Source organism: Opisthocomus hoazin, chromosome 11, assembly GCF_030867145.1.
Source record: "Opisthocomus hoazin isolate bOpiHoa1 chromosome 11, bOpiHoa1.hap1, whole genome shotgun sequence".
Classification (NCBI taxonomy): Eukaryota; Metazoa; Chordata; class Aves; order Opisthocomiformes; family Opisthocomidae; genus Opisthocomus; species Opisthocomus hoazin.
Genome location: NC_134424.1, coordinates 430,759 through 444,448, shown reverse-complemented (window position 1 = coordinate 444,448; position 13,690 = coordinate 430,759). Strand labels below are relative to the sequence as shown.

Genomic DNA, 13,690 nt, shown 5'->3' with positions numbered 1-13,690 from the left:
GACATGTCTAATCCTCACGGTAACCCCAGACCCGGCCACGCGTAACAGCAGCGGCCGAGCGCTCAGCCCCGTGCGCCGGCTGGTTGGAGCCACCGGCGTGTGCCACGCACGGCCCCGCCCCGGAACAGCCCTGCGGACCCAGGGCAGCGGCAGAGCCCGGGGGCCCTGCCCTCCTCCGGCCCTCGGCGCGGCCGCTCCGGCCCGCCCCCCTCGGCGGCGGCCCGGGGGGCTCCGGCCTGGCCCGCGGCTCTCGCCCGTCCGCCCACCCCCCCGGTGCCTCAGCGCCCCGTGCGGAGTGGGAGCGTTTTCCCGGGGAGCGGGACCGCCGCGCTGCGCGCTGCAGGGCCGCCAGGTGGCGACAGAGACCGCGGGCGGGGCGGGTGCGCAGTCCCAGCTACTGCCGCCAGGTGGCGCCAGAGATCCAGCCAGGCGGTGCCTGATAGCCGGGCGGGGGCGCTCGGCCCGCGGGAAGCGACCCCTAGCGGGCGGGCGGACCGGGGGTCTCGGCCGCGGGCAGCGGCCGGGGCGGGCGGCGGGACCCCGCAGCCCGGGCGGCCGGGAGGCCCGCGGGAGGGTTCGGTGAGGGGTTCCGCTGGGGAAGCTCTGGCATTCTTTAGATTATCGCAAGCGAGATGAGACCCGCTGGACTGTTTTCGCTGATCCGCGTTGGCTGGGAGTGGCGGGAGCACAGCCCCGCGGCAGGGGGTGCGGGGGTGCGGGCAGCGCGGTGCCCCGGGTCCGGTCCGCCGGGGCTCGGCGGGGCCGCCTGCCTTACCCCCGCCCCGTCCGCGGTTCGTAGTGCTCTGGCCCAGGCTTCCCGGCCCCGCGCAGCCCCCCGGGCCCCGCAGCGCTTCCCCGCCGGGCGGGCCGCCCGCAGCCTGCTGCCGGAGCGGGAGGGCACGCGGGCGGGACCGCTGCCGGAGCAGCCTTGGTTTAACGCGGGTGAGGGGGGTCCCAGGACCGCTCTGGGGAGGAAGACGGCCGCGGCTGCGGGGCAGCGCGGGAGCCTGCTGCCACACCCGCGCCCCGCACCCCCACTGCGCGGGTGCGTGAGGCGCGGGTAGCAGGAGCGGAGCGATGTCGTTCCCCAGAAGCTGTTCTCCCAGGGAAACGTGACCTGCTCCTCACACGATCCCCGTCAGCAGGGCGTTCGCGCCCCAACACCCCGCTTCGCTCCCGGGGCGTGCCTGGGAGGGGGATGTGCCGTGCGGCCGGGGTCCGCTCCCCGCGCTGGCGGCGTCCCCTCGAGTGACCTTTTCAGAAAAGCCAAGGATGAACGGGAGCCGTCCTGACCCAGAACTTGTGTTCGCGGGCAGCAGCGATGGGTCACCCTTGGCCGCTTCTCCATGCTGGTGAGTCCCTTCGTGGGGCTCCTGCTGCCCCGTCACAGCTGGTGCTGGGTGTGGAAGTGTCCTTCGAACGACGACATCCAGGCAGGGATGTCCTCACAGCTGTCGCAGCAGGCACCGGGTACTTCACCCCTGCAGGACTGAAGGGCTTTCGTGTGTGCAGCGGAGGAACTCTGAACGCCTTCCGACCTCTCGATGCAAGTCAAGGACCTGCTGTGTGCAGGCAGGGCGGCAGGGAAACCTGCGCTGGGGAGGGAGGCCGAAAACACGCCAGCTTCCCATGCTGTTGCTGCTTTTCTCCTCAGGCAGCCGTCCCTACTTCACATCAGCATTCCCTATTCTGCCCCTCTGGGCCATGGCTGGCACGAGGCTGGCACAAAGGCAGAGCACGCATGCGTGGTGACTCTTATCCCAAATTCAGAGGGGATGTGGCTAGGAAATGACCCACTCAGCAGAGCTGGTTCGCCCAGGGATGTTCCATTTCACGCTCACTCAGGCAGCAGAGCACCCGCTTCCCATTTCTGCTGCACTCATCAGTGCAGGAGGCTCCCCTGAGACCAACAAACCACACTAACCAACGCTGTCTTTTAAAGGAGAAAGTGGATTTAGTGCTTGTTAAGAAATAACTTGAAGACAGACGTCTTGTGGTAGCTCGGAGCTGTCTGTGCCCAGATTTCCACTGTCAGAACAGTAACGCGCTGCGATTGACCTGGGAGAATGACAGCTCCAGTGAGGAAGATCAGCCAGTTCTTCACCTCCACTGTGGCAACGCAGCACAGCTGTGCCCTGGCCTCATCCCTGTTTGGCCCCCAGTACCGGGGTGGAGCTATCAAACCACTTCCCACACACTAACCAAGAAGATGAGTAATGACTCCTAATCCTCTAAATGACGGGATTAAAACTGTTGATGCGGGAGTAGAGGCCACTGCTTTCACCCTCGCCCCCCCACCCCGCATTGTTCCTGAGCCACATTCAACAACCATGCTGAGTCCAACCAGCACCTACCAGGTGACCGCCCCAGAAGGACACAGAAATGTTGAACTTCACAACCAGCACCCATGCCCGAACGTGAGCCAGGCAGCTCTAGCAAACGCTGCCCCAAGCGCTTGCTTCATCCATAACCTGCTGCCGTTCGCATTCTGGTTGTGCAGAGACTATGGGAGGAAAATCACTGCAAATAGCTCCTTTTGGCTTTTGATCTCCTGATGGTTTTACAGCACTTGCAATTTTTTGTGAAAACACAGAAAATAACTTGGTTCCTCCTCTTAAAAAAGTTGTTGCCACTCCCTTCTGGGTTCCATGTTCTCAAGGCCACATGACCATGACCAAAACGCCAGAGGAACGAGTATTTTCTTCGTGTCGGTGAGGAAACCGCTCACTTCCAGCTGGTACTAAAGAATTCAGAAATTCTTCTACGAAATGTGGTAGATGAAATGCTTATGCTTAGAGTTGTGGCCCAACCAACGTCACACAGGCTCTCGCCTTTCCTCAGAGGAAGAGGGAACGGGCTTTCGGCTGGCGAATGCTGTGTTCTCAGCTGAATTCCTCCTCAAAGCTGAGCTGGGGCCCAGAGCTGCTCCATCGCAAGATCCACGTGAGAAATGCAGGTGGGGCTGAATCACACCTTGCCTTGCACATGCGGCTCAGCACAGAGCTGATCCTGCAGGCCCAGTAAGGAAAAAGCCCAGCGAAGCGAGAGCCAGCCCCCAGCCCTCCTCAGCCGGGGCAGTCCAGCTGCAGACCTGCTCAGAGGTGGACATACAGGACCCGCTCCCCGTTCGTCAGGGCAGACCCCTCTGGGGCGAGCGGTCCCACCCAACTGCACCCGGCTCCGCACTGCGGCCTGCAGCGCTGCAGGCAGCAGGGCAGAGGAACGCCGCGACGGGCGAGCCGCAGGCGGGTCAGGCGTCCGTGGGCACGGCCGTCACGCTGCGGAGACGCTGCCCCAGGCCCCGGCGACTGGAAGGGAAGGGATGAGGAAGAAAGCAGTGCTGCTCCTCCTCCTCCTCTGCCCGCAGAGACCGAACAGTGCAGCCAACTCGTTCTCACCGTTCCCAGGCGGCGTATGGCTGGTAACAGAATGAAGACTGATGGTCAGATCTAGGGAGAACTTGCTCAAATTTTAAGCTACCAGGGCTCAGCACACTTCTAACACGCCCCTCTTTTTCCTCCTGACCACCCCTCCCTATCCCTTTGGAAACATCCAGATTAGGCCAGTGTTAATAGCTGAGGTCTTTATTTAAAGTTTTTTATGTACAGTAAAAGTGTCACAGATAAATCTGTGACAATCAGACAAGACAAATGTAAATCTCTCTCAACAATTAGCAGCTTTAAGATCTATAAACTACAGTGTTACGTTCACAAGTGTCATTTCTGTACTTTTCAACCCGTGCAAGTGAGTTTTTCTGTTTATTTTTTTACACTTTTAAAACACACTTACAGCTAAGTCAGTTGCCTACTACTATACCACCTGGCATACACAACACAGACACACAGGGCTTTTAACTCTTTAGCTATATTCAGAATTCACTTAAAAACTGGCAAAACTACCCAATCTTGAACCCCTTTGTAGCTTGGCTTCTTTTGTTAAAATGCTGCTTTTTTTAATTAAAAAAATGCATATTTTCAAAGCTGAAAGACAGTGCTTTTTTTGTCCCAGTGCAACATGTACAGAACTCAACATTTAATCTGATCAGAGCCTAAGAGCTCATGGGACGGGAATAAACCAATGAAATAACTGCTGTGAGCATGCTCAGCATCACTGAACTATGATGAGGGTGAGAGAAAAGAGAACCTCATAAAATTTAAAATGGTAATTTTTTTTGCATAAAGATTTTCTTTGTTCTTTACATTGAGAAAGCAAATGGGGGAAACAGATGAACTTCACTTGAACCACAAAATTTGAATTAACAGCTCCTGCTTTTTGAACTAACACAGCCCATTGGCTTCTTCCCTTCTTATATGCCAAGTCGATATGTGCTAAACATATCTAAGCAATTTCAGAATCGTTTCAACTCTGAATCCGAAATGTTTTAGGAAACATTCTGCAACTCAGAGATGGCCACTAAAAAGTTTACATCCATAAGGAAGGCTAATAAAGGTACTCACACACATACCCACATCCATGGCGGAAACTGTCTTCTACGTGTCATCCAGAGACACTCCATCAAGAAAGCAAACACAACCACTGACAAGGAAAGGGAGCTTTAAAGCTAGAATCACATTTCCAACAACATTATCATTGTTAAGCTATCAGAAATCATCACAGACCTTCAGACTGAAGAGGGACGAAAACCCCAAAACGTCCTGCTAATGCAAAAGGCAAAACACATGGCAGTTGTGTTCGGATATGAAAAGTGGATGCAGCATCATATATGGCGTTACTGCAGACAACTTTCTGGAATGGAAGGAACTGTCGAGAGAGAAAGAGACAGACAGACAGACATTGTCCAGAACCACATGTACACGGCCTTCACCAAACAGTTTTGAGGCGGTAAGTTTCTACGAAGCCTGCGCCTTCTGGCAAATTAGCAGATGATGTTTACTGAAGATGACACAGGGTTGAGACACTAAATGAAATTAGGATATAAAGAAGAAGAGGGACAAACACTTTCTTCAAATACTATGGACGAGTGGCACTGAGTGTCCAGATCCATTGGCTTTCAACTCCTTCCTGCTTTGACCACATAAAAACCTACCATGGGCAATTCTAGTGTGATCAAAACTGAGAAAAACAGAGGTGCAAAGGCCGGTTTTCAGAAATAAAGGCAACAAAGCTTCTCAGCTGTGTGCCAAATCAGTTCTCACTGTCATTCACATCTTTGTTTCTGACAAAACCTATGTAACAGGAAGACGATGGTTACCCACGTAACGTGAATCAGCCAGGGAAGGGTGGTACACAGAACAGTTTTGCTGGAGCTAGAAGCATGGTCTAGGGAGGGAATGTTTCTGCAATCTTTGCTCTGCCTGCAAGTCTGTGGAAAGCATGATTATTTTTGGCTTGAGTCAGCTGCAATTGGCAATCTGTGTTTTAAGCAGGACAGGAGCAGATTAGTGCACATGGTGATGAGGAGAGGTGTGCTGGGATCCCTGGGGAGAGGGGTACCTGAGCTTCCTGTGACTATGGAAAAACCAGGCAGAATCTTTGAAGGAGGAAGGATGGTTGGATGGCAGAGGGCTTGTCTCCGCTGGCAATCAGAAGACCCTCAAGGCTGTTAGCCTAGTTCGAGGGAAGTAGGGAATCTGCATCCTAGCATGAAGTCCCAGGCTTCTGTGTATACATACACACGACGTACACGTTCCACACACGTATATGTAGGATTTCAATGGGTTTAGGTCACTTAGGTAACATTTGGTTCCTAGAGGGAACTTAAGCCTGGAGGAAGGAAAACAGTAAGATCTAACTAAACATTATAAATGGTTTTGAAAGAGAATCCTGGAGTCTTTTTGGATTTCATGGAGAAGGAAGCTGAATCTTGGCTTTGTTCCAGTGAAAGGGACACCAGTTAAAAAAACAGCATAGAGTGAACACAGATTCCTTGGACATGAAGCCCACCTGCCTGTACCAACAGGTCACCAGCAATAGCACTTGAGAGTTACATTTGAAGCTGACACTTCCTTCAGAGCTTCGAAAAGGTATCTACACCAAGTATTTGCCCCCATGGCTGAAGAAGATGATGCTCTCTCTATGGCACATCACACAGATATAGCATACAAAGAAGACCCTGAAACAGACACAAATGATCTTACCAGAGCCTGACAGGAGGAAAACTTTGGTTTCATTTTTTAGAGGTTTATTTAAAAATTAAATCAGAGATATTTCTGACACAATCATTCTTTTAAATGGACTGCTGATTTGGTATTTCTTTCCTTAAAAGAACCTGTCTTTTCCCTATGAAAGGATGAAGAGAAATTCCTTATTTGTATCCTGAGGCCAGGAATGAGAGATAACGTGGAAATGAGAAATATAAACATACTCTCCTTCACATCTGGAAAAAGAAAAAAATAGCCCTGCAAGACAAAAATGTGTGGAGAAGATAGATGTTTTTCACGATGCTGCATCTGTGTGCTCAGGAGGACAGATAAATGGCATATGAATAGCACTGCGTTCCAGACAGGCTGGCACAAGAAACTACTCTCTGCCCTCCTCAAAACTGTTTCAGGAGAAGACGGCTCACAATTATTCACGCATTTCTTCATTTAAAAACGCCACTTATTTATTTAAAAGGAAAAAAAGACCCTCCCAACCCTTTCCAAAAAAAACCCCAATAATAATAATAATAATTATAATAAAAAATCCTATTAGAAACAATAAGGAAGCACTGAGAGTTTGAGTATTACACTCTTCAAGTATGCTGTTCGGATTTTTTTTAAATCTGTGAATATACATATATAAAAAAAACTTAAAAGTGCGACCAAGGGCTTCTGCTTAAAGATAAGTATTTCAAGGACTACTTCAAAATACTGTAGCACAACTGTGCAGTTACTGTGTATGGCATGAGGCTTCCACTTCATACGCTTAGCAAAGTCAGCCAGCCTTAGAGAAAGTTATTGTAAGTCAGGTTAGCACAACTGGTGACCCCAGACGCTGAGCTGGGAAAGAGATCCACGCATTGTTGTTTTTCTCTTGTTAAGGAAAGAAACCACTCTGAACGCATACGTTTGGACACCGAATGTGAGCAGACTTCACAGTAAAAGTTTAGTGTTACAGGTTTGCTGTGGTACCATCGTTCAAGGCTGTGCACTGGATTGAGCTTTGCTCATCTTAAGCTTACCACGGTCTCTTTGTCCTGACAGGTTTAGTACAGTAGTTCAAGCCACAATTTAAATTGCCCATTGGTATGCTCCAAATTTCTGTGTTTTATTTATTTCTCTTGTACACTTTAAAGAATCTTAAGATTTGCATCCAAAGAGAACCATGCTACATAAAAATTATCCAGGATTCTCGCCAAAAAGAGTTCTTGAATAAAATCTAAAAAATACTATTGCAATGCATCTCGCAGAGAAAAAACGTTATTCTAAATGTAAACAAATTCACTCGGACACTTTAAAACTTCAGCGGAGTAGGTGCTGACTCATCTTTGACACGCTTGCTCACCGAGAGCGCTGGGAGGAGGGCGACGCAGCCGTGCCTGCCGCCATCATCTGGGGGGAGACAAGAACCGTTCCAAGTAGCCGGCGATGGCCTCCCAGTGCTTCCACAAAAAGGCAATGAAAACCACTACAAGTAAAGTGCTGAACGTCCTATTGCGAGTCTTCATGAGGGGCACAACGCAGTTGGCCACGGTGGAGACGAAGACGAGGAGGACAGCCATGACAGCCAGCAGGATGTTGATGAACTTCCCCAGCAGGTTCCGGGCCGTGGCGTTCTCCAGCCCCTCCAGCTGCACCACTTGCTGCTGCTGCTGCTGCAGCTCCATCTTGGAGATGCGGGTCTGGCAGGCTTCCAGGGCCTCCTGTCGGCAAGAGCACACGGCTGGGCTCCAGCCCCCACACGCCCACCCTGGCAGCGGGCAGCCCACGGCCCCCACCGCGCCAACGGCCAGACCAGGGCTGCCCGCCGCAGGCCTCCCGCACCCCGGCTTCGTACACTGCTGCGGGAGCAGCGGAAGCTGTGCCACCGCGTGTGGCTGAGGGCGAGGAGCCCCTCAATCACTGGGGACTGCTGTTTGCAGCACGCCACGCCATCCCATCCACACCAGAGAGGCTCCGCAGAGATGACGGGCTGGGCGGAAGTCTGGCTGTGCTACCACATGCATGGTCAGCTGCCTGTCCCCGCATGTGGTGCCGGGCTCACCCGGGGCCTTGCCACCCTCCCCGCCCTGCTGTCGGAGCCAGCGGAAGGAGGACGCTGACAGCCCTCAGCAATCGGACAGCCTCAGGGCAGGCTGCCCAGTGAGCCGCTCATTTCAGCCTTGGTTTCAAGAGACCGCTGAGGGGACAAAGGTGCTGTGTCCAGCCAGCACTCCTCCTCCTCCTCTTCTGGGATGGATGTGCACTCCTGGAGCCTCCCACTTCCATCACTTTCCTTGCAGCAGCTCGTGCTTGTCCGACCCTCTGTGAGCCCATTCAACTCTCTAATCAACCTGGCAGAAAACTAAGTCACCAAAAATAACTAAACAAATAGGCTTGGCTGCATTCTGCTTGCTTAGTGAGCTGAACGAGCTCAGGGAAAGGTCTGATGAGCACCACAGCTAGGACTGCACTGCTGGCGTCACAGGAGGAAGATCTCCTGCTCCAGACTGCAGCAAGCAGTGGCACTGGCATAGGTCCAGGGGACACCGCAAGGGCCGGAGAAAGGAGATGTCTAGGAGAAAGGTAAGAGGCACAAAGATTTATGAAACTGCCTCTGGGAAGAGCCAAAGCAAAAGTACGCGGAAGGAGAAGACTATCCTGTACAAAACCACATCTCTAAAGCACCGTTGTCTTGGGGGCGACTGTTTTCAAACCTTCTCATCATGCTGAACCTCAGGTGGACTAACCCAACCCACAGCACAACACTGGTGACTGCAGCGAGGAGGCGAAGGATGACGAGGAGGGTTTTTAACGTAATTAATGGAATGAGAGGTTTCTGCTCTTGGAGATACAAAGTTACAATTTTTCCACTAATCCTCCCTCAGAGCTGCTCTTCTCAGATACAAAGGCTAACTTCGGGTAACATCTAGAGGTTGCAGCAAGCAGCAGTCTCAGATTCATCACTGAAGTAGGAACCAGGACTCCTTGCCTACCCTCAGCTCTGTCACTGCTCCTCTGCAGCATCAGCCCATGCTCTACAGCACTTACCTTTTCCCCAGCAATGCCGAGGAATAGTCTGTCCCAATCTGCAAGTTCACACTAAAAGTGCTGAATCATAAAATGAAGATTCAAAAGAGCTGTTCAGAAATCCCCACTTCAGTTGAAGCTTTCAACCTTTCTTCAGCCTGCCGTGTTAAATTAGCGAGGAGAAAAGAACCCTAAATATTGTAACATTCCCCCAAGGGAGATCCTGCTGTCTGCTCTGTCAGAGCCCATGGCACCACCGCCCGCAGACACTGATTTATCGTAACCTTAACTGAAAGGTCATTGTCACCCGTTACATTTTTCTGTCATTGCACCATGTTTGTGGAGGTCAATGAAACATGAGGGCTTCTCTTCAGTTACAGTCCCTGAAAGTACAGGGCAAAACTGCTCAGCCTCCTCTAACGGCAAGCAAACTGGAGGAACATGGACGCAACCAGACCTGCAGCTGGGTCTACTGGTGTCCCAAAAGCACAGCCTGCTCTGTTTCCAGAGGAGAGCACCTGGCTGAAGCTCCTCAGTGGCAGGAAAGAGGGAGAACTTTGACCTGCGATTCTTGCCTCACGCTATAAATATCTCACATCACCGATCAAAACTGAGATGCCCACTAAACTAGCACAACAAGCCATTTAAAATGGATGACAGACCTGTTTCGGAACAGGCCTCTCTATCAGGTTTAGCAGCTGCTCAGATAATTTCCCAGGTGTTTTGCTCTATGGAAGGCCCTCCAGCTTCATAATCTCTGTTTCCATAGGTTTGGTCTTTTACATACTGAAATAAACTTCTCTTTTAAAAACATCTCCTTATTTGGGCAAAACCAACAAAGAATTGTGTCCTGACTCACTGCAGTGGATACACAAAGCCATTTTTCCTTAGACATACGTGATCACTGCTCTAAAATTAGCAACACGGAAACACACCCTAGGGTCACTCTACTGGGAACACCACGGTAAAGAAAGTGTTCACGTCCTGGCCCATCAGTTTCGAACACCCTACAAAACCCTGCACAAAAGGTGGACGCAGGCTTCCACTTTGCTGCAGCTCGTTTAAAGACTCTGCTCCGGACTAAGCGCCAGGCTCCCACTGCAGGTGAACGTGCCCGGTGGTGCAGGGGCACAGCCCTTCTTTACTGGAGAGATACCCGAGGGCCAGAGACGGAATAAAGGCCCTTTCGGAACTCTTCAATAACCAGTTTAGCAATAAAGCTACAGGATTAAAACCAAATACTGATTCACAGAAGTACTTCAAAGGCACGTGAGTTGCAGAAAGAGCAGATGGAAGACAGGACTTGAGTGTCCTTGTTTCTGTCACCCACCTGGATGTCCCGGGCTCGCTCGTAAGACTGATAGGCAATTTTCTCCTCCATGCTGGCCAGCTCCTGTTTTAAATTGAGGATCTCATTCTGGTGGAGCTCAGTCAGGTCATTTAGCTGCTCTTCGAGTCTTTCACATCTAGAAATGACATACATGGTACAGTAACTTTAATGAGAAGAGGATGGCGGAATTATAGCAGTAACAATCGAGCAATGAACATCACAGACATTTTACTAAAACTAGGGTGGCCATCTCGGTCATCACAAAAGCACGCACTACAGTGTAAGGCCCTCTCACTGGTAATTAAGGAAATCCTTTCTACCAGGCAAGGTAATGTTAAACCCGTTTCTATCCTGGTGAAAAAAAATAAACACAGGTGGTTAAATGACAGCTGTCAAGTGGTGCAAGAAATCAAGGACCGAATTAGAACAGAATAAGTTATTCCTCAAACTTTTTTTTAAACCATACAGTTCCCTTCTAATACCATAAGCTCTTAAGCATTTTCATCTACACTCGGAACAGTAACAGGCATAAAAGTGACACAGAAGTTAAACGCGACCGATGCCTCAGAGAACATGATGGTCCTGTCTGGTCTCTACATGTAAGGTCACATGCGTATCTCTGACTTCCTTATCTCCCACGAATGATTCAACCTAACTAGCAAAGATCATTGTATTATCTATAAGGAGGGCACATGAATCATTAACCCACAGGTTTATTTTTCAGTTTGCTACTGGTGAATGGGCTGGGAGCAGCCCTGAGGAAGAGGGCTGCCCAAAAAACTGAGTTAAGACAATTCTGAGAGATACAGTTTTGTTTCTCATGGAGGGAGTTTTAAACTGACTTCAATGATAGCACCATAATGTTATTTTAGCACTTTCAAAATAGATTACTGATACTTTGCATTTGTATGTAGCACTTAATTTTTGGAATTTCAAATCCAAATTTACAAGCAACTCATGCTTCAATACCAAAGGCAAACATACACCAAGAGCTAGGCCACAGCTCAAGGGTCGGGAGTGGCAAGTTGGGCACCATCTGTCACATCCTCTTCCACCACGCTCCCCGCTCATTTCTCGTGCTTGGTTCGTTACGAGCAACAGCGCTGATGGTAACCAAGGTACGGGTGCAGCTATTGTGGCTGTCAGGGTTTCTCCACTCTGGTTTCCATTGACTCTCTACTCATTCTAACAGCACGGAAAGAGCTTCCCGTGCAGCTCTTATCATCCGACCCTTGATACTAATAACTGAGAAATTTCTCAGGAATTCAACACAGAGATAGATTCCTTTGTTTAACTTCAGTTCCCCTCTGACTCCGTCTGAATTTAATTCATACACACACATATGCATAAAATGAACATTTATCTGTAATGAAGAATTTAATTACAAGTTCTGAAAGGATCCTGCTTCTGTTTGTTTTCAAGATTTTTTTGGTGCTTCGCAAGCTAAATATTCAGAACCTGCAGGCACAGGCTAGCCTTTATAAACAGTCTTGTGGGTTTGTTTTTAACTGAAAAGTCTGAAGAGTATTTTCATGTACATTCCCAGTGCAGTATTGCTTTAAACTAAGGAGTCAGACCTCGCACGACAATGTCCAACACCGAGACGCACGTGGCGGACCAGCAGTGAGATGAACCCAACCACTGGTGCAGCCCACAGCTGTGCCACAAACGCTGTGCAGCCGAGGCGGGACACACACCAGAACTCGTTTCCCAAGAAAGACGGGCTGCAAATAAGGGAATAGCCATGTGAAGACTGGCTAATGAAGGAGCCCAGATAATTAATAGTGCCATTTGTTCCCACCCAACTTAAAAAAAAAAACAGACAAATAAACAACTTGCCAACAACGAAGAAATCGCAACTAAACCCACTCTCAAGTCCCAAAGGCAGCATCAATTACCTGAAATATATTCAGTTTGTTAATATATTACAAAATTCTCCAGTGGGTTTATTACACAAAAAGGGACTTCAGCATTTCTGAAAATATAATGACTATGTCTTTTAACCTCCTCCCACATAAACGCCCTTCACAAAACGGCTGTTGCCAGGCAGCTTAAATCCTGTTCTCTAACAAGAAACAATTGTATTTTAATAACTTCAAAACTACCTCAATCGGCAGGAAACATACGGAAACGCTGCAAATCTGTACAGTTCAGAGTTTAAGCACACCACGATAAGCGAAAGGGCTGGCTCCAACCCTCCCCGCCCTGGATGCGGGACTACAGACTTGTTCCCGGACCACACTTCATCGCCCTGCGCAACCCAGAGCTTTTGCAGCTCGCACCCAAGAACCTCCCGCTCTTTCAGAAACTGGTGTGTTAGGCAACTGCTGGAATTAGGTTATTTAAAAAAAACCCACAAAACAACAACAAAAACCAACCTATCCAGACTTATTTTCGAAATTACACTTCCTCCATTCATCTCCTTCTCACTCCTTGTCCCATTATCTACAGTTCAGAAAATGATTTTTTTTCCTGCTGTTTCCTACTGTTGTTCAAATCTGAAAAGCTCCGACGGGTTCATGTGACTTGCAGGGCCCGAAGCCAGGATGTTACTACTGCAGGATGGTTCACATTTAACTCAGAGGTATTACAAAAATAAAAGGGACGGGACACCTGTCAAGAGGGTTAGATTATACTCACGCTTCCCTCTCTGAGTACCAGCGTCTATGCAACAGACTCTAAACTTGTCTGTGAATACTGCAGAGCCCTGAATGACCAAATCCTACTCTATTTCAGGTATGGAAAATTCCTCATCAGAGTCTAAGGATTACTTTTTCACTAGCTAAAATGTGAAATTTCCCCTCAAAATTAACAAGCTCCAGCACAGAGACTTTCCCGTGTAACAGACTACTGCTGACTGTCACCAGTATCTCGGAGATCACCAGAGACATTCACACGGAAGACACCCAGTATGCTACTGGGGTGCTCAGCTGAAGTACGGGATAGTGGAACACTTCATTTTTGAAAAGCCATGTCAGATTTCCACACGTTTTCTGAGGCTTGCTGTTTGGGAATCGGTGAACTGATTTGAAAAAGGCTAAGAAACACCATTATGACCATCTCATTTTTTAGAGCTTTAAGGCATTTTAAAGTAATAGCTGCAAAATACACGGCTAATACAGCGTCTGTAAGGGAGAGACATGACAATGAAGACATTTTATCTGCACTCAGTAAGTGCTCTGGCAAGTAAAGAAACTCTGACCCAACCAATGCTAAAAGATCTTCACAGTAGACTGTGAACAGAGTTTAA

General features: G+C 49.6%; 1 protein-coding gene across 18 annotated transcripts in view; it reads right to left on the bottom strand.

The window, feature by feature from the left end:
* Positions 1-3,566: 3,566 nt before the first annotated feature.
* The window catches only part of TMCC1 (transmembrane and coiled-coil domain family 1), a 122,387-nt gene continuing 112,263 nt past the window's right edge, over positions 3,567-13,690 (bottom strand). For all 18 annotated transcript variants that reach the window (XM_075433260.1, XM_075433259.1, XM_075433250.1 and 15 more), the window contains 2 exons: positions 10,441-10,576; positions 3,567-7,804 (listed from right to left, as the gene is read on the bottom strand). In XM_075433260.1, coding sequence (XP_075289375.1) covers positions 7,490-7,804; positions 10,441-10,576 — 451 coding nt within the window. In that variant the 3' untranslated portion in view covers positions 3,567-7,489. The remainder of the gene's footprint in view (positions 7,805-10,440; positions 10,577-13,690) is intronic.